The sequence below is a fragment of the Heloderma suspectum genome, chromosome W (assembly GCF_057233095.1).
Source record: "Heloderma suspectum isolate Gila_16-S chromosome W, 16-S_ref, whole genome shotgun sequence".
Classification (NCBI taxonomy): domain Eukaryota; kingdom Metazoa; phylum Chordata; class Lepidosauria; order Squamata; family Helodermatidae; genus Heloderma; species Heloderma suspectum.
In genome coordinates, this window is record NC_139475.1 from 59,934,041 (window position 1) to 59,961,766 (window position 27,726).

General features: G+C 46.4%; 1 protein-coding gene across 3 annotated transcripts in view; it reads right to left on the reverse strand.

The window, feature by feature from the left end:
* LOC146334066 (lysine-specific demethylase 4B-like) overlaps positions 1–27,726 on the reverse strand; it is a 365,953-nt gene that overhangs the window by 283,362 nt on the left and 54,865 nt on the right. For all 3 annotated transcript variants that reach the window (XM_084824982.1, XM_084824984.1, XM_084824983.1), the window contains 4 exons: positions 19,566–19,733; positions 5,617–5,792; positions 4,740–4,854; positions 3,574–3,767 (listed from right to left, as the gene is read on the reverse strand). In XM_084824982.1, the coding sequence (XP_084681108.1) occupies positions 3,574–3,767; positions 4,740–4,854; positions 5,617–5,792; positions 19,566–19,709 (629 nt within the window). In that variant the 5' untranslated portion in view covers positions 19,710–19,733. The remainder of the gene's footprint in view (positions 1–3,573; positions 3,768–4,739; positions 4,855–5,616; positions 5,793–19,565; positions 19,734–27,726) is intronic.

Genomic DNA, 27,726 nt, shown 5'->3' on the forward strand with positions numbered 1-27,726 from the left:
TTGGTGGCCACTCCCTAGTTGCTTAGCCAGATATTCCTTCTTGCCACGACGTTTCGTGAGCCTCCTTCCCTAGGTCTCTGTTGTGGAGTAGTTTCTTCCTGGTCTGTAAGCTCCAGGATGTTCAGGCATTTGGAGATTAGTTTGGTAAAGGCCTCCGAAGGGGAAAAAAAGCCTGGGGGGGGGGCTTTTCCTTGTGCTTGTCCCCTTCTGAGGGGTCTCCCTCCTCAGATTCTCATGAGCTTGCTCTAGGGAAGGGGATCTGGAGCTTTGGGAGTCAGAGCAGTAGGCAGGGGTTGAGGAAGGTGATCTGTCCCTCTGCCTCCCCTCTCCATGTCTCCTCGCCTTCTTTTTCTGGTTAGAGGACAAGGAGGATTGGGTGCGCTTCCTCCCAGAAGAGCCCCCATTTGAGGTGGATTGGGAAGTCCAACTGGTAAGCTTGGGGGCGGCCCTGCCTCCTCCAGAAGATCAAGCTGGAGACTGCCTTCCCAGGCCCAGAAGGCAGGGCCTTCCCCATACTGGCTGGCCTCCTGCACTCGGTGGGAGAAAGGTCTCTATCATCACCTGCTACTTAAGACCCTTTTAACAAAATGTGCTGGGGATTGAACCTGGGACCTTCTGTATGCAAAGCAGATGCTCAGTGACAGGGCTATAGTCCCTCTGCTTGCTGGAGACTTTTATATTGTTGTTCCTGTTTTATGAGGTGCCAGTAGTTTGTCCTTTGCTCATTCCCAGCCTCCTGAAGGACATTAATGCAGAAAGAACAGACAAGAGGCGAGAAAATCTGTGTGTGTGTGTGTGTGTGTGTACAACAGAAAGACGAAAAAAAGACAGCTCCACTAGGATAAAAAGGAGGGTGCAAGCAAAAGCAAGCTAAAGGAACGGCTGCTTGGAACAGCACTCCTTTAGGAAATAATCTATTCATAGCTTTTGCACTAAACATTGCCCTGGTTCACGAGACACCGTTGTGAATTTATCTGTGGGGGCTGTTCCATCGTGCCAGCACCCACAGGCACCTGTCTTGCCATGGCTTGTAGTGTCATGCGAACCCGGGTGGCAGGGGTTGTTTAAGGGTTAGATAACTCTCAAATAACCCTAAAACAAGCCACAGAGTATTTGAGGGTTATCTAACCCTCAAACAACCCCTGCTGCCTCGGTTCTCACAACAAGCCATGGCAAGCTATATGCAAATATGGCCGCTCGCACAATGTGGCAGCCCATAAATTAAGCCATGGTGGGCTGTCATGTCATGCAAACCAGGTCAGTATGACAACCTTCCATTTTGTAGAAATCTAAATCTATATATGAGAAGGTAGTTCCAATTCCACTGACAATAGTCTAACTAAGCAAGAACTTTGTTGGAACCAGAAAGGGATTGCTCCTACCTTTGTAGAACTGAAGCTAACAATAGAGAGGAAAATCAAACTGGACAAAATGAAACTCAGAGCTCACACTCCCCACAACGAAGGGACATCACCAGATTCTCAGCCCCATTTGTGTGCTAAAACAAAGCATCTGAGAGCACTGAAAGAACTGAAAGCGCTTCCAGCTGTGCTGCTGGCACCCCCTGGTGGAGGCCAGAAAGCAGAAACAGGATTTTCCCAAGCTTTCAAAAATAGTAACTGAGAGGATGTACAAAAGAATCGTTTCTTTAATTCTAATCCCTGGGTAGTGGGAGAAGGAACTTCAACTCAAGAGCAATGTGCAGCATTACTTTCTGGCTGAAAAGCTGCACAAAGACACCAAGACAGCTGGGTGAGCCAATACAGCTGGGTAAGCAAGTGCAGAATGGCCCCATCCTCATTCATTAGGGCCTCTCCCAGCTGCTGGCACCTCTCTGTGGACCCACAGGCACTTCAATCCTGGAGGTCAGCAGCAAGATCAGCAGCAATAGGAAATCATATTGATGAGAGATAATGTCACAGTGTCCTGACAGGCAACAGCTTCCCATGAAATTTGAGCTCCAATTGGCAGGCAAATGTCAGTATTTGTAAGTTGCATCAAGAACCTGAGGAAAGCAACCTTTTGGGACATCCATCAGGTTGTTAAGCATTAAACACAGCAAGAAACACCTAGGAATCAAAAGGTGTTTGTCCCTTTTGGGACATCCATCAGGTTGTTAAGCATTAAACACAGCAAGAAACACCTAGGAATCAAAAGGCTGCCTTTTCCCCACCAGCTCTTTTCCACATGCCCAGCTCCATGGCAGCATATATATGCACACACCATTTACTAATCACAACCAATTAAGCTAGGCAAGCACATAAACCTGCTTCAAGCCCTGGTGCTTCATGGGAAAGGCTCACCTCTTTGTAAGCTTTGGAGCAGGCTCTAACCTGGACAGGAATTTCCTGAGAGGCACACGGTGTGCTGGGAAGGGATACATCCAGAGTATGCTATGCCATTCCACTCCTTGTGCCACTGAAACTGGTCAAGGGACCCCAGCAGCCCAGCCTTCTTTGGGAAGGAGGAGATCGGTGGAATGAGGTTTCCACACCTCCATTCCTGCAAGAGGCTTGCAGTGTCACCTTCCATACTGGCTTGCAAATTCTCACATGTGCTCAACTTATTGTGTTAACAGCAATGAAGCAATCTTATGCAGGTTGTAGATTTGAGGATTCAAACTTGCCCTAGATGATGCTGTTCGGAAGCAGACTTTCACAATTCTAGCCAGTCCTATCGGTCCAACATAGCTGTCCCCGATTTAGCTTTCACTTAAAAGCTTACCCCTCAAAAACAAAGTAGCCAAATTTTGGGTGGATGGGAGTGGAGCGCAGTGGAAGGGGAAGAGGGAGGAGAGAGAAGACCAATAAAAACATTCAAAGAGCCTGTCGGAAAGCCACAGAGTCACACTTACATTGTTCCCAAGGGCAGCCCACATTCATACCGTGAAGTACCAACTTCTAGCCCAATTTTGGTCACAAATCTACATTGACTTCCATATGGAGGAATCCCCAAGCAGAACCGCTGGGTGCAGCTGGATCCTCCTCGTGATCTCATGGGCCTTCCATCAGCTGCAGATGCCTCCTCCACAGATACTGCTCCACATGGTGCACCTATTCTCTGGGCAATCTTTGGGCAGAGGTTAATGTTTATTCTATGCAGCCTCTATTGCCAGAGGTTCTTAAGGTGGCATGAAGCTCTGTATAAGCCAAAGAGTCCCTCTGGAGATCCTGGGAGGATGGTTGGTGCTCGTGTTTCCATTTGGACTCAGAAAGAAATTTCCCCTAGGAGCACATTGGCCACTGAACCTGGGCTAATGTGCCAATGGAGCTTTTTGTGTTTCCGTTATATGCCATTTCAGTTCGCTGGGCCCCTTTGTGACTTAAGCTTAGCCCTGCCTTGAGCCAGAAGACTGGACTACATCGTCTCTGCCCCTCCCAACTGCAGCACAAGACACTTTCCTGGTTCAGAGCTTCAGTTTCCTTGGGACAAAATAGACAACTAGCCAGTGGCAGGATTGGGGCGTGAAACAGTTTTGCTGGATTGCCAGACCCTACTAATGGTCCTGCTGTGGACAAGATAGCTTTTCAGTCCCTTCCCTAATGCGCAGTACCCACCCCACCACACACTCACCAAGATTTGGGCTCTCCAAAATGCAGGTAGTTGATGCTGTAGAGATCCATGTCTTCCGTATGCCAAGCGAATGTGGTCTTCCACATCCCAAAGTAGAGGTAGGGGGTGTTCACGCCTTCTATGATGATTCCACACTGATGCTCTACCATGTCCAGGAGGGTGTTCAGGCTCCCGATGTTCCACTCTTCCACATCCTGCAGGAGGAAAAAAAATCCACCTATCAGAAGGGAAAGCAAGAGCTCCTTCAGCTTCAGGACAGAGGGGGAGCTGCAGGGGTGCAGAACCACTGTCAGCCTGATGGCTGAATTCCATGTCAGAGAAGCTTTCAGTGGTGGGCAGGGCCAAAGGCAAAAGGGCCAGTGGCAAAATACCAGAAGTACAAGCGTATTTTAGCTTTCAATTCTTGCTGCTAGTAACTAAGCCTTCAGCCTTTTAGAATGGAAAGAAGCTACATGAAAGCTGGGGAACCACCAAATGACCAGGGCTTGGAGGACAGGGGGCAAGACCCTCCAGGAAACCCTGAGCACCCAGACTGAGACCCAGGCGGGCTGGATTTCGCCCCTGGGCCCGAGGTTCTGCACCCTTGGGCTACGGGCTGCCACATTCACACACAACATCATAAGCAAACACATCCAGAAGGGGTAGCATGCCAGCAGCCATTACAAACAGCATGGATGTGAGCCATGCAATGATCCACTGGGCAGCAGGCTTGAGGGGAAGAGCAGACTAAAACATACTCCACTGAACAGGTGTAACAGCTCCCTGCTCTGATATCTGAATCCCCCTCTCTGTTACAGAGAGATTCAGTTCACAGAGGGAACAAAAAGGGAAGAATTGCTCACTGGTTGCAGTGCACAGAGTCACAACGGAAACTCTTTCACCAGAGCAGCCTGCACGAAGTACACTGCACATAATGGTACATCCAAGTACTCTGCCTTAAGGGATCCTTACAACGTAAAACTAGTTTCAAGCTGTCATAGCTCGCAACTAAAGAATTCTGACAACTGCAGTTCTGTTGGAAGAGGCCAGAGACGTCAACAGAAGAAGTTCTCAGTACTCACATTCCATTACAATTCTCCCAGGGTTCCCATTACAATTACACCTGTTTCAGACTGATCTAATTTTGTAGTGTGGATATGCTCTGGTTTCACTTCACTGTCACTTACTGCATCATACAGGGAACCACTGATATCTGCCCCGTAGATAGGAGACATAAAAGTCAGATTTTTCCAGTATTTGCGTTCCAGGTCATCAAAATCTTGGTGACGGGGGGTACAGTACCTGGTAAGGAAAAAGAAGCAAAAGACGAGAAGTGGCAAACCTGCTCAGTATGGGCATGATCAGAGATGAAAGGCCACAAACCTCAGACATCTGATCTTCTGTGCACACAGCATATTTCTGTGCAGGAAATGGCATGCAAACCACACAGAGACCATCATTTCTGACACTCTCAAATGCACATACCTGCAGCAGAAGATGCCGGGGGTTTTTTAATCTTTGCAGATGGCATGTAAGTCTGCAAGTGCCCATTACTTCCTATACAAAAATGCTTTCTATGTAAAGTTTTGTTCCACCCGATAAGCCACATCAGGAAGGCTGGGCTATTGCGGGAGCCTCTTTCCTCCAGTGTGGCTCAATACGTCCCCTGAAAATGACAGCAGTGTAACAACTGACAAGATGATTGCAAGGGGGTAGAGAGCACCCTGCCCCAAACACATGCATGCATACTAAAGGCAGGGCATAGCTCACTGTTGCTTGCCTAGTGGCAGGTTGATGCAGCCTTCTTGGCCATCCCCACTCGTTGAGGAGGCAATGCCTCTCTCTCCACTCTGCACAAAGGAACATGCTCCTTTCCCAACTCTTAGCCACACATACTTTTTAAAGGTGTGCCTGCACACTGCCAATAAAAGGACAGAAGGAAGTACATGGAGGCAACCAAACATGACCAATGGGCAGCCTGCCTCTATACAGAGAAACTAAATGGGGGAGTGCTTCTCCTGCAGTTGAAATCACAGCCCCATCATGATCCTGACAGGTACATACTTCTCACTGTTGGCCAAGCGACGATAATCTCCAACCAGCATGGGTTTCTTCTGAATATTATACTGGGTGAAGAGCCCTGATTGGCCAGTCACCACCTGTTGTATGGGAGCAGGGATAACCATGCTGTCAATATCATCATAGTTCCTGCGTGGCTTCCACTCCTTGGGAGGAATTACCTGCAATGGGAGGGAAGAAGGGAAGGGGAAAACCACAAGACAAGGCACCTCACCATTAAGAGGCATAAGAATAGGGCTTACAGTAAGTTAATGGGAACAAAATTATTCATCCAGGAAAGACCAGCCAGGCTTATCTTAGCTTCCCTATCACTGGTTCAGTTCAGATAAGGCCCCAGGAAGAATAATAGACCCAGTTTGCATGTAACGGTGGCAAATCCTGGGTTAATTAACCTACGATTTGCTGTGGTGCATGCCGGGAGTGAGCTGCTTCCTATTTGAATATGCAACCTCCAATTGGCCTGATCATAGGTTGCTGCATGATGTGTGTGCCCAGACACTTTTTGAGTTTTTCATGGGTTAAATAACCCAAAGTTAACCTAGAATTAGTTGTTAGGTTAACACACTGCAACAAATCATAGATTAATTAACCCATGATCTGCCACTGTTACGTGTGAACTGGCCCATAGAGTGGCATCCCAACTGCCTTGTATGTGAACTCAATTCAATTGCACAGAGCTTCGAAAGAGGCTGTTGCTAAGTACAAGCCAACCATGCTGCAAAGAAGCACATTTGCTCCCTTAAGCAGAAGATTGCTTTTCCGCTGGACTGGCCCGAATACACGTTCGGTTTCTCTCTCACAATGCACAGGGTAAGAAGCAAAAGGATAGAAAGAAATGTGCAGGGAACCACCAAATGCTGCCAAGGGCGCTTAATACACGGGGACATTTCAGAAATTCGCAAAAGCCTTGCTTAGTCTCTGGTATCACGAGATAGAGCCTTAGTCAAAGCATTTGGGCAGACTGTCCTCCCTCGGAGAAAGCCTAGCCTAGTTCAGTTGGCAGGCCAACCCAAGAAAGATTAACAAAGGCAGTTTTTGAAGAGCCATTTATATTATAAGCAAACTATAGCTTCCAGACACAATTCAGGACCCTGGTGCTTAGTTACAAAACCAGAATGATAAAAGCCCTCTTTAGAATGTATTCACCCTGACATCCCATTGCTGCAGCTACCACCGCAGATACAAACCTGACCACCCCTTAGCTGACCGCTTTTTACCCTTAACAACCCTTACGTTTGCCCTCAACAATTCTGGAGTTAGTAGGCTCAGCATGCTGATCAATTGACCAGTCAAGTAACATCAGCTGATGGTCAACTTCCCTTGGTGACATCCTGGTCAAACATTGCCAAATATTTGAGGATGCCAAGAATGCCATTCTGTAAATGGCAGCTTCTTATTTCATTATTATGGCACTGGTAAAGAAAGGCAGGCGTGTGTATGGCTTGCCCCTAGCCCTGTCTCAGTTGGGGGCAAGGCTAATGGCAAAGCTGCTCCTACTGGGCCACCTGCTGAAATTGCGGACTTCTCAGAACAGAAACACAAGCAGTCATCAGTGGCCAAGGCCACTGCCTCAGACTACCTGGGACTCCAGGCTGCAGGGGCCAGGGAGTACCAATTTTGTAACTGTAGGATGCCCCTGGTGTTGCAAGATAACTTTCTGTAGGAGGAAGTTATCCGCCACACAAGTCAGGAATTTCCTGGAGGGGCCATGTTTTGCAGAATTTGTCTCCCAACAAATATCAGGGGAATTGAAGTCCCCCATTACTACTACATCCTGCTTCCTTGAAACACTGGCTACTTGCTTTTCAAAAGTGTAATCCTCGTCTTCTCCTTGGTTGGGTGGCCGGTAGTAGACTCCGACCACCAGGTTCCTTCTATTCTTTGCTCCATTTATTTTGATCCAGATGCTCTCGATGGGGCTACCAAGCTCCTCCTCCTGTATTTCTGTGCAGAGATATGTATTTTTCACATACAGTGCCACCCCACCTCCCTTTCTGTTCCTCCTGTTCTTTTAAACAAGTTATATCCTTCAATTGCTGTATTCCAGTCATGGGAGTCATCCCTCCAAGTCTCAGTTACACCTTGTCGTTGTTCAGTCGTATCCGAATCTTCGTGACCCCATGGACCATGGCACAGCAGGCCTTCGTGTCCTGCGCTCTCTCCTGGAGCGTGCTCAAGTCCATATTCATTGCATCGGTGATGCTATCTAGCCATCTCATCCTCTGCTGTCCCCTTCTCCTTTTGCCTTCAGTCTTTCCCAGCATCAGGGTCTTTTCCAGTGACTTTTCACTTTGGCATTAGGTGGCCAAAATATTTGAGCTTCAGCTTCAGTATCTGTCCTTCCAATGAGCACTCAGGGTTGATTTCCTTTAGGATGGACTGATTTGACCTCATTGCAGTCCAGGGGACTCGTAAGAGTCTTCTCCAGCACCACAGTTCGAAAGCATCGATTCTTCGGCGCTCAGCCTTCCTTATAGGCCAGCTCTCACAGCCATACGTTACTACTGGGAAAACCATAGCTTTGATTGGATGGACCTTTGTCGGCAAGGTGATGTCTCTGCTTCTTACTATGCTGTCTAGGTTTGCCACAGCTTTCCTCCCAAGGAGCAAGCATCTTTTAATTTCATGGCTACAGTCACCATCTGCGGTGATCTTGGAGCCCAAGAAAATAAAATCTGTCACTGCTTCCATTTCTTCCCCTTCTATATGACAGGAAGTGATGGGGCCAGATGCCATGATCTTCGTTTTTTTAATGCTGAGGTTCAGACTTGCTTTTGCACTCTCCTCTTTCACCCTCAACAAGAGGCTCTTTAGATCCTCTTCGCTTTCTGCCATTAGGGTGGTATCATCTGCATATCTGAGGTTGTTGATAGTTCTCCCGGCAATCTTAATTGCGACCTGTGATTCATCCAACCCGGCGTTTCTCATGATGTACTCTGCATATAAATTAAATAAGCAGGGCGACAATATACAGCCTTGTCATACTCCTTTCCCAATTTTGAACAGATCAATTGTTCCATGTCCGGTTCTTACTGTTGCTTCTTGACCCTTGAACAGGTTTCTCAGGAGACAGATAAGGTGGTCTGGTACTCCCATCTCTTTAAGAGTTTGCCACAGTTTGTTGTGATCCACACAATCAAAGGCTTTAGCTTAGTCAATGAAGCAGAAATAGACGCTTTTCTGGAATTCTCTTGCTTTCTCCATGATCCAGCGAATGTTGGTGATTTGATCTCTGGTTCCTCTGCCTCTTCGAAACCCAGGTTGTACTTCCGGTAGTTCTCGGTTCGCATACTGCTGAAGCCTAGCTTGTAGGATTTGGAGCATCACCTTGCTGGCATGTGAAATGAGCGCAACTGTACGGTAGTTTGAACACTCTTTGGCATTGCCCTTCTTTGGAACTGAAATGTAAACTGACCTTTACCAGTCTTGTGGCCATTGTTGTGTGTTCCAAATTTGTTGGCATATTGAGTGCAGCACTTTAACAGCATCATCTTTTAGGATCTTAAATAGCTCAGCTGGAAGACTGTCATCTCCGCTAGCTTTGTTGTTAGTAATGCTCCCTAAGGCCCACTTGACTTCACTCTCGAGGATTTCCGGCTCAAGTTCAGTGACTGCACTATCATGGCTATCAGGGACATTCAGATCTTTCCTGGATAGTTCTTCTGTGTATTCATTCCACCTCTTCTTAATCTCATCCGCTTCTGTTAGGTCCCTGCTTTCTTTGTCCTTTATCATGCCCGTCTTTGCACAAAACGCTCCCTTGAGATCTCCAATTTTCTTGAAGAGACCTCTAGTCTTTCCCATTCTGTTGTTTTCCTCCATTTCTTTGCATTGTTCATTTAAGAAGGCCTTCTTGTCTCTCCTTGCTATTCTCTGGAACTCTGCATTCAGTTGGCTATAACTTCCCCTTTCTCCCTTGCTTTTCGCTTCCCTTCTTTCCTCAGCTACTTGTAAAGCCTCCTCAGACAGCCACTTTGCTTTCTTGCATTTCTTTTTCTTTGGGATGGATTGAGTTGCTGCCTCCTGAACAATGTTACGGACCTCCGTCCATAGTTCCTCAGGCACTCTGTCTATCAGCTCTAATCCTTGAAATCTATTCCTCACCTCCACTGTATATTCATAAGGGATATGATTTAGGTCATACCTGAACGGTTTAGTGGTTTTCCCTACGTTCTTCAATTTCAGCCGAAATTTTGCAAGAAGCAGCTCATGATCTGAGCCACAGTCAGCTCCAGGGCTTGTTTTTACTGACTGTATGGAGCTTCTCCATCTTTGGCTGCAAAGGACATAATCAATCTGATTTCGATATTGACCATCTGGTGATGTCCATGTGTAGAGTCGCCTCTTGTGCTGTTGGAAAAGAGTGTTTGCTATGATCAGCATGTTCTCTTGGCAAAACTCTATTAGCCTTTGTCCTGCTTCATTTTGTACACCAAGGCCATGCTTGCCTGTGATCCTGGTGATTTCTTGACTTCCTACTTTAGCATTCCAATCCCCTATGATGAAGAGGACATCTTTTTTTGGTGTTAGTTCTAGAAGGTGTTGTAGGTCTTCATAGAACCCATCAACCTCAGCTTCTTCGGCCTCAGTGGTTGGGGCACAGACTTGAATTACTGTGATACTGATTGGTTTGCCTTGGATTAGTACTGAGATCATTCTATCGTTTTTGAGATTGTACCCCAGTACTGCTTTTCCCACCCTTTTATTGACTATGAGTGCTACTCCATTTCTTCTCAGGGATTCTTGCCCACAGTAGTAGATATAATGGTCACCTGAATTAAATTCACCCATGCTTGTGCATTTTAGCTCGCTGATTCCCAAGACATCAATGTTCAATCTTGCCATCTCATGTTTGACCACCTCCAGCTTACCTTGATTCATTGATCTTACATTCCAGGTTCCTAAACAATATTGTTCTTTACAGCATCGGTCTTCCTTTTCACCACCAGACACATCCACAGCTGAGTGTCCTTTCGGCTTTGGCCCAGTCACTTCACTCTTTCTGGCGCTACTTGGAAATTCCCTCTGCTCTTCCCCAGTAGTATATTGGACACCTTCCGACCTGAGGGGCTCATCTTCCGGCGTCATCTCTTTTAGCCTTGTGATACGTTCCATGGGGTTTTCTTGGCAAGAATACTGGAGTGGGTTGCCATTTCCTTCTCCAGTGGACCACATTTTGTCAGAACTCTCCACCATGACCTGTCTGTCTTGGGTGGCCCTGCACAGCATAACTTATGGTTTCACTGAGTTACGCAAGCCCCTTCGCCACAACAAGGCAGTGATCCATGAAGGGGCAGTTATACCTATCAAGTCATAATTTCCCTCTTGTATTAAGAGTTCAAGTTCGCTCTGTTTGTTTCACATACTCTGAGCATTAGTATATAGACATCGAAGACCATGTGCTTCATAGTCTGGCTTTCTTCCTACATGTGTCTGAAGACTATTATTTGGCGCTATTCGAGCTGTTCTCTCTGTTGCGGTGCATGAGCCTTCGTCCATTGTTACCCCCAACTTTACCTCTCCCTTCCCTGTAGGATTCAGTTTAAAGCCCTCCTGATGAAGTTCTTCATGCTGTGGCCAAACACATCCTTCCCAGCCCTTGTGAGGTGCAACGCATCCCTTGCCAGCAGCCCATCTTCCAGGAAGTATAGCCCGTGGTCCCAGAATCCAAATCTTTCTCGTCGGCACCACCTTCATAGCCAGTCATTCACCCAGAGTATTTTTCTTTCCCTTTCTATCACTCTTCTGACTACTGGAAGGATGGATGAGAAAACTATCTGGGCCCCAAAGTCCCTGAGTTTCCTTCCCAAAGCTTCAAAGTCTGACGTGATTTCTTTGTAGCTCCGCTTGGCGGTATCATTTGTTCCCACATGGATGAGAAGAAAGGGATACCTGTCAGTGGGCTTTATGAGTGCAGGCAACCTTTCAGTAACGTCTCTAATCTGTCCTCCCAGGAGACAACATACCTGGCGAGTCCACGGGTCTTCGCGACATACTTGGGTCTCGATCCCACGCAGGAAGGAGTCTCCCACTACTACCACTCTTCTCTTCTTCTTGTTGTAGGCCTGGGTTTTATCGCCTCTGCTTGACTGACCTTCAGCCTCTTGCTCACTCTCATGCAGGTTCCCCTGTAATTCTTCCTCTGCAGGCTGTCCTCCAGTCTCCTCCGCAAGTACCTGGAATCGGTTCCACAGCTCCACTGTTTCCACTGGTGCAGAGTGGCGTCTAGTTCTTCTGCTCCTAACTGTCACCCTTTTCCAAGGAGTATCCTCTACTCCATTTTTCCTCACCTCAGCATTTCCCACTTCTGCCTCAGCTTGCTGTTGCTCTTCAAGCTTCTGGTCTTCCCTTTGCTGCTGTAGTTCCCCCATTCTGTCCAAGAACTCTTCGTGTTCTCTTATTCCCCGGAGGGTCGACAGTTGCTGCTCTAGTCCTCTTACTTTCTCTTCCAGCAGCGTGATCAACTTGCACTTGTTGCAGGTGTAGGCCATGTTGTTCTCAGGCAAGAAAACAAACATTGCACACACCTTGCAGGTCACCACCACTGGAGAGTCTTGTCCTTCCATAGCCTCTTTTCCCTTTTTGTGTTTAGCTTTCTGATTGTTCTAGACTAGCCTGTGCCTGTTCCTGTACTCAATAGAGGTTAAAAGCAGAGTCCCACTGGTGTGGAAGTGTGTGTTACAAGACAAATAAATGAGAAAAAAAGTTTGTTAAAAAAGAAAAAGAAAAAAGAAAAAAATGTTAGGGGCCTCCCCCTTGACCTCCCCTGTCGAACTCCCCTGGCCAACTCCTGTTTGCTCCCCCTGTCCGCTTGCTCTGATTGCTTGCTCTCTGGGAGCTTGCTTGCTTCTGAAGTCCCTGGACCAGCTGGAGCAGCTTCCTCTGCTCAGCTGGGAGGCGGGAAACAGACTGAAGCTTCTTGCCTGCTCAGCTACTGGGAGTACTCAGGCCACACACACACCCCAATTCAGTTGGAGCTCTCAGAAGCACCTGGTGAGCTCACAGCCACTCAGAAGGATAAAGGGCAGCCCCCTGGGCTTCCTGCAGCCCACTTACCTCTCAGCCTTTGTCTCCCCTGTCTCCGTCTCCCCTGTCTCTTCTACCACTGCAACTCCCCTGGCCAACTCCTGTTTGCTCCCCCTGTTCGCTCACTCTGGTCGCTCGCTCTCTGGGAGCTTGCCTGCTTCTCTAGTCCCTGGACCAGCTGCTGGAGCAGCTTGCTCTGCTCTGCTCAGCTGGGAGGCGGGAAACAGATACTGGCAGATAACTTCCTCCTACATAAAGTAGAGGAAGGAACTAGAGGATCGGCTATCCTTGACTTGATCCTAACCAACAGAGATGACTTAGTGGAGAAAGCAGCAGTTACAGGAACTCTAGGGGAAAGCGACCATGTTGTACTTCAGTTCTTGGTTCTAATGGAAGCAAAAGCCGAGTGTAGTCAAACGCGTACCCTGGATTTTAGGAAAGCTGATTTTAATCAACTCCGAACAATGATCAGTAACGTCCCATGGCAAGCAACGCTAACAAGAAAAGGAGTCCAAGATGGGTGGGAGCTTTTAAAAAAGGAAATTCTCAAGGCACAATTACAAACAATTCCAACAAAAAGAAAAGGTGGAAGACAACAGAAGAAGCCAATGTGGCTTCACAAAAAGCTTAGAGATGACCTGAAAACAAAAAAGGACACATAGAGGAAGTGGAAGGAAGGCCAAGAAACAAAGGAAGAGTACAGGCAGGTAGCACAGAATTGCAGGAATGGCATCAGGAAGGCTAAAGCTGAGAATGAGCTGAGGTTAGCGAGGGATGCTAAAAGCAACAAAAAGGCTTTCTTCAGCTATGTGCATAGTAAAAGGCAGAGGAAAGAAATGGTGGTTCAGCTATTAAATAAGGATGGCAAAATGATAACAGATGACAAAGAAAAGGCAGAGGTGCTCGATTCCTACTTTGGCTCAGTCTTCTCCCAAAAGAGGGTCTATGACCCCCCTGGCAAAGGCGAAGTGCAGGCTGAAGGGGCAGGATTGCAGCTTGAGAGCGACAGGCATATGGTCAAGGAACACCTAATTACTTTGAATGAGTTCAAATCTCCAGGGCCAGATGAACTGCACCCTCGAGTAATAAAGGAACTGGCAGAAGAACTCTCAGAACCGCTGTCTATTCTCTTTGAGAAATCATGGAGGATGGGGGAAGTGCCAGGTGACTGGAGGAGGGCTAATGTTGTCCCTATCTTCCAAAAGGGCAAAAAGGAGGAACCTGGGAACTACAGACCAGCCAGTCTGACATCAATCCCTGGGAAAATTCTGGAGCAGATGATCAAGCAATCCATCTGGAAGCACCTTGACAACAATGCAGTGATTACTCGAAGCCAACACGGATTTGTCAAGAACAAATCCTGCCACACGAATCTGATCTCATTTTTTTGATCAAGTAACCTCCCTTGTGGACTGTGGGAATGCTGTAGACACCATATACCTCGACTTCAGCAAAGCTTTCGACAAAGTGCCCCATGATATCCTGATGAGCAAACTAGCTCAAAGTGGGCTAGATGAAGCAACGATCCGGTGGATCCACAGTTGGCTACAGAATCGGACTCAAAGAGTGCTTATCAATGTGATCTTCTCAAACTGAGGAGAGGTAACTAGTGGGGTACTGTAGGGCTCAGTCCTGGGCCCAGTGCTCTTCAACAGTTTTATTAATGACTTGGAAGAGGAGGTGCAGGGAATGCTGATCAAATCTGCAGATAACACAACATTGGGCGGGATAGCTAATACCCTGGAAGACAGAAACAAAATTCAAAGTGATCTTGATAGACTGGAGTGCTGGGTAGAAAACAACAGAATGACATTTAATAGGGATCAACGCCAAGTTCTGCACCTCGGAAAAAGAAACCAGATGCACAGTTACAAGATGGGGGATACGTGGCTCAACAACACTACGAGCGAGAAGGATCTTGGAACTGTTGTAGATCACAAGCTGAATATGAGCCAACAATGTGATGGGGCTGCAAAAAAGGCAAATACTCTTTTGAGCTGCATTCATAGAAGCATAGCTTCCAAATCCCAGGAAGTACTACTTCCCCTCTACTCAGCACTGGTTAGGCCTCATCTGGAGTACTGTGTCCAGTTCTAGGCACCGCACTTGAAGAAGGATGCAGACAAACTGGGAAGGGTTCAGAGGAGGGCAACAAAGATGATCAGGGGACTGGAAACAAAGCCCTATGAGGAGAGACTGAAAGAACTGGGCATGTTTAGCCTTGAGAAGAGAAGACTGAGGGGAGATAGGATGGGCTCTTCAAGCACTTGAAAGGTTGTCACAGAGAGGAAGGCCAGGATCTCTTCTCAATCATGCCAGAGGGCAGGACACAGAATAATGGGCTCAAGTGACAGGAAGCCAGATTCCGGCTGAACATCAGGAAAACGTCCTGACTGTTAGAGCAATACGACAATGGAACCAATGACCTGGGGAGGTGATGGGTTCTCCCACACTGGAGGCGTTCAAGACGAGGCTGGACAGCCATCTGTCAGGGATGCGCTGACTTGGATTCCTGCATTGAGCAGGGGGTTGGACTCAATGGCCTTGTAGGCCCCTTCCAACCCTACTATTCTATGATTCTATGATTCTGTAAAAGCCAGAACTGTTCAGTTAATTGTTCACATTTAAGAGAAACTGTACCTTACATCGTTCAAAGTTTAAGTTAACTAGTACTGTAAAACAATGAAATTGGGAAACTCGGTTTTTTTATAATTCACCTAAACATCAAACCTGTTGATGATTAAAATATATTTTTTTGTTTTTCTAATAAGAAGTTAATGCTTTTAAAAAGATACTTGACCATTATTTGGCAATATCTCACTGGTCAACTGATAACAAAAATGGCCAATACTAGGTCCTTTTGGGCAGAAACCACTGGCAAGAGTATCCTTTTCGAAGGCAGGATCCTCAACAGTCCCTCACTCAATGCAAGGGAATATGAAGAGTCAACTTTTGGGGCTGGGATATAAGAGGCATGGAAGTACCAAAAAGAGGTATTCTGAGTGATTTCTCCCACTGGCAACTAAAGAAGTCAGAACATCTTCTGGAACAGCTATTAGACTGGTGTGTGTGCTGGTTTCCCTATCCCAACCTCAGTCTGTGTATCCCTTCCTTCCTTCCCCTTTGTCACTCCAACCTCATGGGATTCTGCAAACATACCTCTGTATGTTCAAACTGCACTCTCAAACACAGATTCCCCAGGCAACATTGAGAATAATTTTTGTCTAATGTGGGCTTAAAATAAAAAGCTTTGTGACTCTACAGCAGATACTACCGAGGGGGTACTGCCAAGTGGCTGCTACCTAGAGTGCAACTCAACTAAGAGTTAGTTCTCAGTAAGGAAGCAAACCATCTGTTTCACAGTAACCAAGGAAGCCATGCTGAGTCAGCTGTCTAGATAGGGGCCAGCTATCTGGATCATATACAGAGAAGTCCTGGGAAACTGAACAACACTGAAATCTGCAACAGCAACGCAAGATTAAAGGCACTGGCCAGGCTGAATTAGAGAATAACTGCCTACAAACCACTAGATTAAAAAGGCACATGTTTACAAAAACAGAAGGGAGAAACCCACTACACATGTAGTTTTCAAAAGATGTAGACTGTTTGCAAATCGGGAGTAAGTCCCCAGAATGTGTGCTCCCCACCACCACCTTCCTTCTTTGCTCTGAATTTATTTCCTCCTCACTTCCCTTGTCAGTTTTGAGCATAGTTTGGCATCATCTCATTCCAGCTAATGCTAACAAGATTTCCCATTTTAACAAGAGTGTGAAACCCTGGTGAAGAGGGAACCTTCTTAGTACTGGTACAGATGTAACAGAAAACGGTGGTTCAAAATGACAAGGAAAGGGAGAGTGGGGGATGCATGACAAAGAGAGAAGGCAGGAAGGAGCGTGGCTCTAAGACACTTGCTCCCCATTTGAAAACCATAGTTTGCAGAGAGCTCCCGGGATGTCTGCACCATCTATATAGGAAGATCTGGATCACACACTTCTCCTGAACCACTTCCAAAAACACAATCCAGAAAAAAGAGAGCTACCCCTTATATTGATTTGTCAGTGCCAAGACAGTGATATTGTGCCTTGGAAACTTAAGCCATCAAGTCAGAGGCATCCACCATATTATGTACCTTGCAAGGGCCCGTGTAAGCACTGATTCCTCCACCATCTCCCAATGTACAGATGGCAGTATCGTTCCAAGTGAAGCAGTAATCTCAAGAGCCATTCTTACTGCCCAGACTGGCTGAGACAAAGGAGAAGGCAGAACGCCAACCGGCAGTATGAACTGGGCTGTACTGAAGTTGCAAGGAGGAAGCCTGCCCATTACTCTGGGAGCTGATCAAGAAAATGGCCATGTTCATCCATCACTTTTTAAACAAGCAATCCTGGCTTATTAAACCACATTGTGCATGCAGCTTACATAAACTGTGGTTTAGTGACCCAGGATTCCTAGCTGAAAAACTGATGTACGAACATGGCCAATATCTTTTTGAATACAAGCGTGAAGTGTGCCTCCAGTTTTATTGGTGGGGGCAAAAATGTCCCAAGTACTGAAGTCTGGGAAACAATGGAATGAAACAGCAATCCTTACTATCTCCCACTCAGTACACTTTTCCCTATCTATCTGCAAGTCTGACCTAAACAGTGTTTAAGTTCTCCACAGGAAAAGTACTTTCTTATCTGCCCAAAAAGGGTGCTTAAGACACAAGAGTTAAGCACCTAGCAAAGCCAACCCCTGGTACCATGGAAGAGGGAAATCTTATTGTACCTGTGTATTGGCCCCAGGAGCGTAGCCAAGTCATTTGCAGTGTTAGAGGGGCCTAGAGATCCACAGTACTTGCTGAAGTTCATTATTGGTGCAGTTCCCTTGTTAGTAAGCCTCTGAGCATGTGCAGATGAGTCAAAGGGCCGATAACAGCCTTCTCAGCGCATTGCTTGCTAATGAGCAGACAGCCTTATCAGGCCATGCCTGAGAGGTGAAGCTGTGTGCTTATGCTGAGCTGCAGGTGGCTGTGCTGAGAACCAAACACTTCTAGCCTATGCTGGGAATGAATGCCAGGGCGCGTGCTAGTGTCGTGCTGCCTCTGGCTGACATGTATGGTATAAGACCCATTGTGCCCAGCGGCTCGGGGTTGAGAGAAGCTGTCTGATCCAGCCACTGGGTACGCCTGTGTGCTGGAAGTTACCCAATGAAGTCTCCTTGTAAGCAAACCTTTGAGTCTGATGTATCACTATCTTGGCACCTCTAACCTAAGAGTTCAACGCCCATGGCCAGGGCGATACAACCTGCAATCTAAGATTGGCTGATAGCTAGTTTAAAGAATCTATGCCTAAGGATCAGACATAGTGAAATTAATTAGTGCACTTGATGAGACAAGGTTACATGACGAGGAAAGCTTTCATCAATACCAAACTCCCCAGTGAAAGTGTAAAACAACTAGCAATTGATCTGCTTTAATGAAGACTTTGTCTCTCATAACTTAACTCTCATGCCTTACTGGAGCTGTGCTCCATTTTGTCCTGCTAAATGTCTCATGCATGGGGTTTTGTGCCAAGAGAGGGCAATAAGCCTCAACTATGAAGCAGTGAGATACAATCATGCAGAGAAAATCTTGCTGGTTAATGTGCCTGTTGGCGGGTCCACTGGAAGAGGCACATCAAATCCCCCTTGTTCCGTTGCTTCCAAAGATCACGTGACCACAAACTCTTGCTGAAACGTAAAATTTATTACTCAACAGGTGTCGAGTTACATCACTGACAGCCCACACAAAACAACATATAAACTCCCAGGCCAGGGAACCGCTAGAGCAAAGTTCCTCCCAGCCAAGTCTCTCTAAAGTTGTGTGTTTTGGCTAGTAAGCAGAGAAGCTCCTCCGTTCTTGCTGTCTTCCCAGGCTGCTGGGGAAATTAGCTCTGACGCCAGGAGTTCTTTTGCCTTGCCCTCCCCCTGGAGTTGTTCCTCGAGACAGGCTTCTCTAACCACACTCTCACACCTCCACCGAGGACCCAGATAAGCAGCTTCCACAGGATAAGGGCCAGGGATGCCTGGACCTTCCACCCCATAGTTTACTCATTCTGGAGCTGAGCCAGCTCTTCTGCCAAGTCTCCCGTCACCTGCAGCCTTAGGCTCCGTTTCTTCCTGCCAGGTCAGTGCATGTTTCTCCACCCCTTTCTCTTTTCCATCTTTACAGCCCCCGCTCTTCCTCTTCTCAACACACTAAGAGCTGCAGGAATTAGGCTAGGGGCTGAAACACCTCCTTCATCTGGCCTTTGTCCCCTCCCTCGGCTTGCCTGCAGTCCTTGTCCTCCACGTGGTTTTGCTTTCTCTCCCTCCTCCTCCTCCAAATCCATGGCATCTTGTCAGCCTTCAGTCAATGTTGGTCTCTGACTTGCTTCCTCCATCTTCTCTCTGTCCTTCTCCCTTTGCCTCAATGCTGCCTCATTAAGTACACTCTCCTGGAGCAGCCCCCCAGGCCTCTGGCCAGCTGAGCAGCATCTCCCTGCTACTTCCAGGACGCGCTGCATAGTAGCCACAACTGCTTGCCTGGCCTTCCCCACTTGCTGCTGCTCCCAAACAGCCTGCTGCGTCTTCCTCTCGCTGCTTTGGCTGAGAGGTGAGTGGCTTTGGGAGTGGAGCAGCTGCAGTGGGGTCTCCTCGGGCAGGGCAGGGCAGGCCTCGGCCATGCCAGATAAAGTCATCACAGTGCCCCAATAGACTTGAATGCTCATGCTCAAAACATCCAAGACATACATTTTATATTTTACATGCACAACTGTGCACCCTTGACTTTCAGCCCCAGTGCCTGCAATTATCTCCTGCCCCTTAAACCCTTTAGTTTGCAGACCTTAGGTAGATTATCCACAACCACTTCCCAGACCACCTAGTGAAGAAGCCCAGAGCAAACTCACCTTAGCAAGCCCAGCTCTGTGAGCTCCCTGTGATTCTATATAAGCAATATACTTTCCAAAGTCCTGGAATTCCTCTAGAGTTGGACGGAACGTCATGATTTTACAGCTGGGGTTCTGCAGGCTTGGGTTTTCAGACCCCATCATGCTGATGAGTTTTCAGCACCTATGCTGCAGAAAGAGAGAGAGAACAGGAAAAAGGTAAACAAAAGTTGATGAAGGCCATCATGTATCTTGACAGACAGAAAGAGTGTGTGACTGACACGGACTGGGTTCGCATGTTCACCAAGCTGGATGTGGCTTATTTAAGCCACAACAAGCCACAGTGCCCATGGGCACCATCCTGAATATTCAAGCCGCGGTTTGTCATGTTGTCCTAACCCAGGGACCATAGGTTATGCAAAGGTGGAACAACCCTTGCAGAACCCATGGCCTGTTGTTTAACCCTCACATAAGCCACAGTCCCCAGGTTCAGATGACATGACAAGCTGTGGCTTGAATAATCAAAATGGCCACCCATCAGTTTAATCATGCAACCTGGCCCAATGTGTGCATATGCATGTATTTTCATCAATCCAGGAAAAATGAAGGCACTCATCAGCATGAAGCAGCAAAACTTCGTTGGAAATTTTCCTTAAAATGTATTTACCGAACACCTAAAATCACTTATAGGTAGACATCCTGTTTACACAACTTAGGGCACAATCCTATGCATGTTTAGACAGAAAAAGGTCCTACAACTCCCAGCATTTCCCAGCAAACATGGCTGGCTGGGGAATGCTGGGAGTTGTAGTACTTCTTTCTGTCTAAATATGTGTAGGATTGAGCACTTAATTGGAGAATTTCTTTTATTATAGGATCTAGTTATATTATACAGACTAAAACTGAAGGAGGATTTTTTAAAATTTTAGAATCAGATACTAATAAAGATGTCATTACTACTACTACTACTACATTATAGTTTGTTTCTTTATTACAGTTCTATACCGCCTAATAGCCGAAACTCTCTGGGTGGTTATAGTTTATTTATTTACAATATTTTATACCGCTTCATATCTAGAACAGATTTTAGAGCGGTGAACACAAGAATAAAAGAATAGAAAGATTAAAACACCATATGAAAATTATACTTGTTTTAAAAAAAACAATGCCAATAAAAACCATAACTGGTCAATTAAGGAATGCCTCCTGGAACAGTGGTGCTTTCAGGAGGCACCAGAAACAATTAATTAATTAATTAATTAATTTCATTTCATTTCTATACTACCCAATAGCCGAAGCTCTCTGGGTGGTTCACAAAAATTATGCAGTGTTGGTGCCTGCCTGACCTCCAGGGGCAGGGAATTCCAAAGAAAGGGGGATGCCATGCTGAAGGCTCTTCTGGTGGACTCCAATCAGGCCATAGGTCCACATAGAACCACCAGGAGCGAGCCCTCTGATGACCTCAGTGACCTGGCAGTTTGGTAAGGGAGAAGGAGGTCTCTCAGGTATCCTGGTTCCAAGTTGTTTAGGGCTTTGTACACTAGCAGCAAAACCTTAAACCTGGCCCGCATTGGTCCAGGACTTGCACAGCCTCTCCTGGTTCAGATGTCACAGGGAGACAGAGCTGTGTGTCATCGGCATACTGATGGCACTTGGCTCCAAATCCCCGGACGACCGCTCCCAGTGGCTTCATAGAGATGTTAAGCAACATTGGGGACAAGATGGTGCCCTGCGGCACCCCATAGCGCAACTGCCGAGGGGCCGAGGAATGGTCACCCAATTTCACTCTCTGACATCGGCCCCGCAGGTAGGGCCGGAACCACTGTAGCGCAGTGCCTCCGATACCCATCCCAGGGAGTCAAATCCAGGAGGATACCATGGTCAATGGTGTCAAAAGCTTATATGATATCAAAAGTTATAGTTATAGTAACAGTAACTACTCTAATTATTATTTAAGAAATGTATATCCTACACCTTCAGGGTACTGCTCCCAAAGTGGCTAACAAGTAATTAAAAACCATTACTAGCTGTAGTTATACAAACAGTACTTCTTATTCTCTACAAGGGAATATGAAATACATATAAAGATTTGGGTGTGTCACCCAAATTATGTATTAGAATATTTTACTAATATTTTAAGAATATTTTTCTAAATCGGTCCACTTATGACCATTGCAGGTTATTTTTCTTACCCCAATAAAAGCCTAAGACCCTGGTGTATTAGACTACACCCACGAATTAAGTGATCTTCCAAGATTACGGCCACCACCAGTGGCAGCCATTTCTAGCACCATTTCATATGAGAAGGCTATTAAAACCTCCCACTTGCAACTTTCAGAGATCAAACACACTTGCCTTTGCAATACCCGATGCTGCCAAGGTCCATCTGCCAGCACTTCAAACTACTCCCTCTGACCTCTTGGAACATGGAAATGCTGCCACATTGTAGGAACATTTGAGCTTCCCCTTGATTCCACTCCCAAGCCCTGACCAGCTGGCCTTCACTTCTGCCTGTATAATTACCCACATCCTGCCGCCAGGCTTTGTCTTGGTAACAAACATATCTGTTATTGTCATTTAGCCACACCTCTGCCTACTTTGTCAAAATGTAGATAGGAAACCATCACACAACTACTGGATAGCTTTTGTGCAATTTCTTGGGCAATTCAGAAAAGCAAAGAGAAACAAGATTAGAAAGAACAGCATCTAGCATGTTTGGTGTGCACTACAGAATGTGGCCCTTCACACTATTAATGCCTTATGTAGCCACATGTTGAACAGAGGTAGCCAGAACAGTACGACCTGCAGATTTCCAGAAAGGGCATTGTGCGAGAAGGGAGGGAACTGTGCATGGTCCAGGGGGCAACGGGAGCACTACTCTGGCTCAAGAAGATGAGGGAAAGTACAGTGGAGTTGAGTGGATGAAGAAGGAAAGAAAGCGCGAAAGTGTGTGGGCAACACAGCATGCAAGAGCCTCAGGACTCAAACCAGGGTTTGGCATTAAACCTGAACCATTGCACTGATTGATGTTACATATACTCAGTATGGAATCTGGATTTCTGTGAGGCAGAAATCTCTGGCTCAGGGTTTTTTTTTAAGTTAAATAAATTTATCCTGAACAGAGTGTATTTACACATTTACAAATGTGGAACAACACAAGTTCTTGTTTACAATAAACAAGTTTACAAGTTCTCTCAACTTTGGATGTCCCTAACTGTTTAGCACTCTCCTTGAAAGACGGGGGGGGGGGGGTGTTTGGGGTGGAATCAAAACTCACTGTATATAATTTAGTCTATATATTGATGTATTACCATAACCTTTCTTGGGCCACAAGAACTGGACTTGGTAGGGGCATGAGGCTGCCACATGGACAAAATACTATCAGGCCTGATAAGTTAGTGAAAGCTGTTCTTTCACACACCTTTGGCATGGCAAATATTCACCCCTAACACACATTTGATTGCCTGTGTCTCCTTTTCTATTCAGTATGGAAAAGATTTCCTTAAGACTAATTTATCAGTGGCAGACACCACCATCCCTCAGCACTGCAACCATTCAGCTAAGCCTATAAAACATGCTGCCTTTGAAAATACGCATCAACAGCCCACTTTCTACCTACGTTTTGACAGATAAGGAAACAGGTGACAAAGAGTTTCTTTAACCTATCAAGCACAACTCAGGCACTGAGATAATCAGCAATGCCTATTTAACACATGGACCTGGTTCATCTCAATTTGGTATTGATTTTACTATGTATGCACCATAGGCAAAATAATAGGCCTAAGGAATTTTAAAACCATCTACCAAGAACTGTTGGGTTGCCTTCAGTTTTCCAGTTCAAAGCCTCCTTCACCGCAGCATGCTAGCTCAGATTTTTTATAAAAATAACTTTATACAAAGAAATGTGTTGTAGAAGAAGTATCTGCCGTAATTAATATCAAGGAAACAACTCTGGCTGCAATACAAGTTGTTGTTGTTCAGTCGTGTCCGACTCTTCGTGACCCCATGGACCATAGCACGCCAGGCCTTCCTGTCCTGCGCTCTCTCCCGGAGCGTGCTCAAGTTCATATTCATTGCATCCGTGATGCTATCTAGCCATCTCATCCTCTGCCGTCCCCTTCTCCTTTGGCCTTCAGTCTTTCCCAGCATCAGGGTCTTTTCCAGGGAGTTTTCTCTTCGCATTAGGTGGCCAAAATATTGGAGCTTCAGCTTCATTATCTGTCCTTCCAATGAGCACTCAGGGTTGATTTCCTTTAGGATGGACTGATTGGACCTCCTTGCAGTCCAGGGGACTCGTAAGAGTCTTCTCCAGCACCACAGTTCGAAAGCATCAATTCTTCGGCGCTCAGCCTTCCTTATAGTGCAGCTCTCACAGCCATACATTACTACTGGGAAAACCATAGCTTTGATTAGACGGACCTTTGTCGGCAAGGTGATGTCTCTGCTTCTTACTATGCTGTCTAGGTTGGCCATAGCTTTCCTCCCAAGGAGCAAGCGTCTTTTAATTTCAGGGCTACAGTCACCGTCTGCGGTGATCTTGGAGCCCAAGAAAGTAAAATCTGTCACTGCTTCCATTTCTTCCCCTTCTATATGCCAGGAAGTGATGGGGCCAGATGCCATGATCTTCGTTTTTTTAATGTTGAGTTTCAAACCAGCTTTTGCACTCTCCTCTTTCACCCTCAACAAGAGGCTCTTGAGATCCTCTTCGCTTTCTGCCATTAGGGTGGTATCGTCTGCATATCGGAGGTTGTTGATAATTCTCCCAGCAAACTTAATTCCGACCTCTGATTCATCCAACCCGGCATTTCTCATGATGTACTCTGCATATAAGTTAAATAAGCAGGGTGACAATATGCAGCCTTGTCGTACTCCTTTCCCAATTTTGAACCAATCGGTTGTTCCATCTCTGCTTCTTACTGTTGCTTCTTGACCCTCGTACAGGTTTCTCAGGCGACAGGTAAGGTGGTCTGGTACTCCCATCACTTTAAGAATTTGCCACAGTTTGTTGTGATCCACACAATCAAAGGCTTTAGCGTAGTCAATGAAGCAGAAATAGACGTTTTTCTGGAATTCTCTTGCTTTCTCCATGATGCAGCGAATGTTGGCGATTTGATCTCTAGTTCCTCTGCCTCTTCGAAACCCAGCTTGTACTTCCGGTAGTTCTCGGTTCGCATACTGCTGAAGCCTAGCTTGTAGGATTTTGAGCATCACCTTGCTGGCATGTGAAATGAGCGCAATTGTGCGGTAGTTTGAACACTCTTTGGCGTTGCCCTTCTTTGGAATTGGAATGTAAACTGACCTTTTCCAGTATTGTGGCCACTGTTGAGTGTTCCAGATTTGTTGGCATATTGAATGCAGCACTTTAACAGCATCATCTTTTAGGATTTTAAATAGCTCGGCTGGAATACTGTCATCTCCGCTAGCTTTGTTGTTACTAATGCTTCCTAAGGCCCACTTGACTTCACTCTCTAGGATGTCCGGCTCAAGTTCAGTGACCGCGCTATCATGGCTATCAGGGACATTCAGATCTTTCCTGTATAGTTCTTCTGTGTATTCTTGCCACCTCTTCTTAATCTCATCTGCTTCTGTTAGGTCCCTGCCTTCTTTGTCCTTTATCATGCCCGTCTTTGCACAAAACGTTCCCTTGAGATCTCCAATTTTCTTGAAGAGATCTCTAGTCTTTCCCATTCTATTGTTTTCCTCGATTTCTTTGCATTGTTCATTTAAGAAGGCCTTCTTGTCTCTCCTTGCTATTCTCTGGAACTCTGCATTCAGTTGGGTATATCTTCCCCTTTCTCCCTTGCTTTTCGCTTCCCTTCTTTCCTCAGCTACTTGTAAAGCCTCCTCAGACAGCCACTTTGCTTTCTTGCATTTCCTTTTCTTTGGGATGGATTTCGTTGCCGCCTCCTGAACAATGTTACGGACCTCCGTCCATAGTTCCTCAGGCACTCTTTCTATCAGGTCTAATCCCTGAAATCTATTCCTCACCTCCACTGTATATTCATCAGGGATATGATTTAGGTCATACCTGAATGGTTTAGTGGTTTTCCCGACGTTCTTCAATTTCAGCCGAAATTTTGCAAGAAGCAGCTCATGATCTGAGCCACAGTCAGCTCCAGGTCTTGTTTTTACGGACTGTATGGAGCTTCTCCATCTTTGGCTGCAAAGGACATAATCAATCTGATTTCGATATTGACCATCTGGTGATGTCCATGTGTAGAGTCGCCTCTTGTGCTGTTGGAAAAGAGTGTTTGCTATGATCAGCATGTTCTCTTGGCAAAACTCTATTAGCTTTTGTCCTGCTTCATTTTGTACACCAAGGCCATGCCTGCCTGTTATCCCGGTGATTTCTTGACTTCCTACTTTAGCATTCCAATCCCCTATGATGAAGAGGACATCTTTTTTTGGTGTTAGTTCTAGAAGGTGTTGTAGGTCTTCATAGAACCCATCAACCTCAGCTTCTTCGGCCTCAGTGGTTGGGGCATAGACTTGAATTACTGTGATGTTGAATGGTTTGCCTTGGATTCGTACTGAGATCATTCTATCATTTTTAAGATTGTACCCCAGTACTGCTTTTCCCATCCTTTTGTTGACTATGAGTGCTACTCCATTTCTTCTAAGGGATTCTTGCCCACAATAGTAGATATGATAGTCACCTGAATTAAATTCGCCCATGCCTGTCCATTTGAGTTTGCTGATTCCCAAGATGTCGATGTTCAATCTTGCCATCTCATGTTTGACCACCTCCAGCTTACCTTGATTCATTGATCTGACATTCCAGGTTCCTAAGCAATATTGTTCTTTACAGCATCGGATTTTCTTTTCCCCACCAGACACATCCACAGCTGAGTGTCCTTTCGGCTTTGGCCCAGCCGCTTCACTCTTTCTGGCGCTACTTGGAAATACCCTCTGCTCTTCCCCAGTAGCATATTGGACACCTTCCGACCTGAGGGGCTCATCTTCCGGCGTCATCTCTTTTAGCCTTGTGATACGTTCCATGGGGTTTTCTTGGCAAGAATACTGGAGTGGGTTGCCATTTCCTTCTCCAGTGGACCACATTTTGTCAGAACTCTCTGCCATGACCTGTCCGTCTTGGGTGGCCCTGCACGGCATAGCTTATGGCTTCACTGAGTTACGCAAGCCCCTTCGCCACAACAAGGCAGTGATCCATGAAGGGGAAAAACATACAAGTACCAGGTTTTTAAAAGATGATATGCTATGCACTTGAACTATCACCAGAGGGCAGCAAAGGACTTTGCGATTACTGCATTTACCACAGCCTAGACCAGGCCTAGAGCAATGCCCCAATCGATGTTTGCATAAAATAAAAGCGGCGGTGCGCAAAGCTAGATCAGTACAGAATATGTAAGGCTCCCTTCCCTTACAGACCAAGAAAATCATGTATTGAAAAGGGTGGGGTGGTACTCTAACTAAGGCAGAATCAATGGCTATTTCTAACCAGGAGTCAAATGTTCCTTAGCTGTTGGTTAGAGCCAATAAAGTAGGCCAGATTGACTGGGTTCACACAACATGACAACCCATACTCAAGGTTAGCAACCTCTGGTCTTCTGGCAATAACGCCCAACAGCTCACATTCCCTCCCTGGAGTTCTCACATGCTGCAATTAGGAAAAGGTAAGAAACAGCAAGAGCCTCTCCAGCTGTTTCTAACTTTCTCCAAACAGTATTGCAAATGAGAAAAGGAAAGGGAGGAAAAAAACAGTGTGCCAGAGGACTTGGAAGAAAGGGGGGAGGGGGGTGGAGGCAAGCACAACTGGAGGCAAGCATAACTTATCAGGGTTATTTCCACCTTGTCAGAACAGCCTAAGCAAGGTATCACCACTCAACCTCCAGCACAAGACTGGGCTCATGATAACAAAGGCTGCTTTTAGGGATGTTAGAGAATTCCACCACGGATCCCAGGGAGGCCGAATTCCAGTGAATTCGCCCCCCCGGAATCCGTGGCGGAACGGAGCAACCCGCCCCACCACCCCGCAAAAGCCCCGCGAAACGGAGCCTACCTGGCTGCAGCTCCGGCGACGGATGAAGCAGCGGCAGCAGCAACGGCTCCGGCCGCTGCCTGGCTGCTGCGGCCACAAATGGCATCCTGCGTAGGGGACGCCATTTGCGTCCCTACACTGGCCCGTGATAGGCTACGTAAATATTTATGTAGCCTATCACGG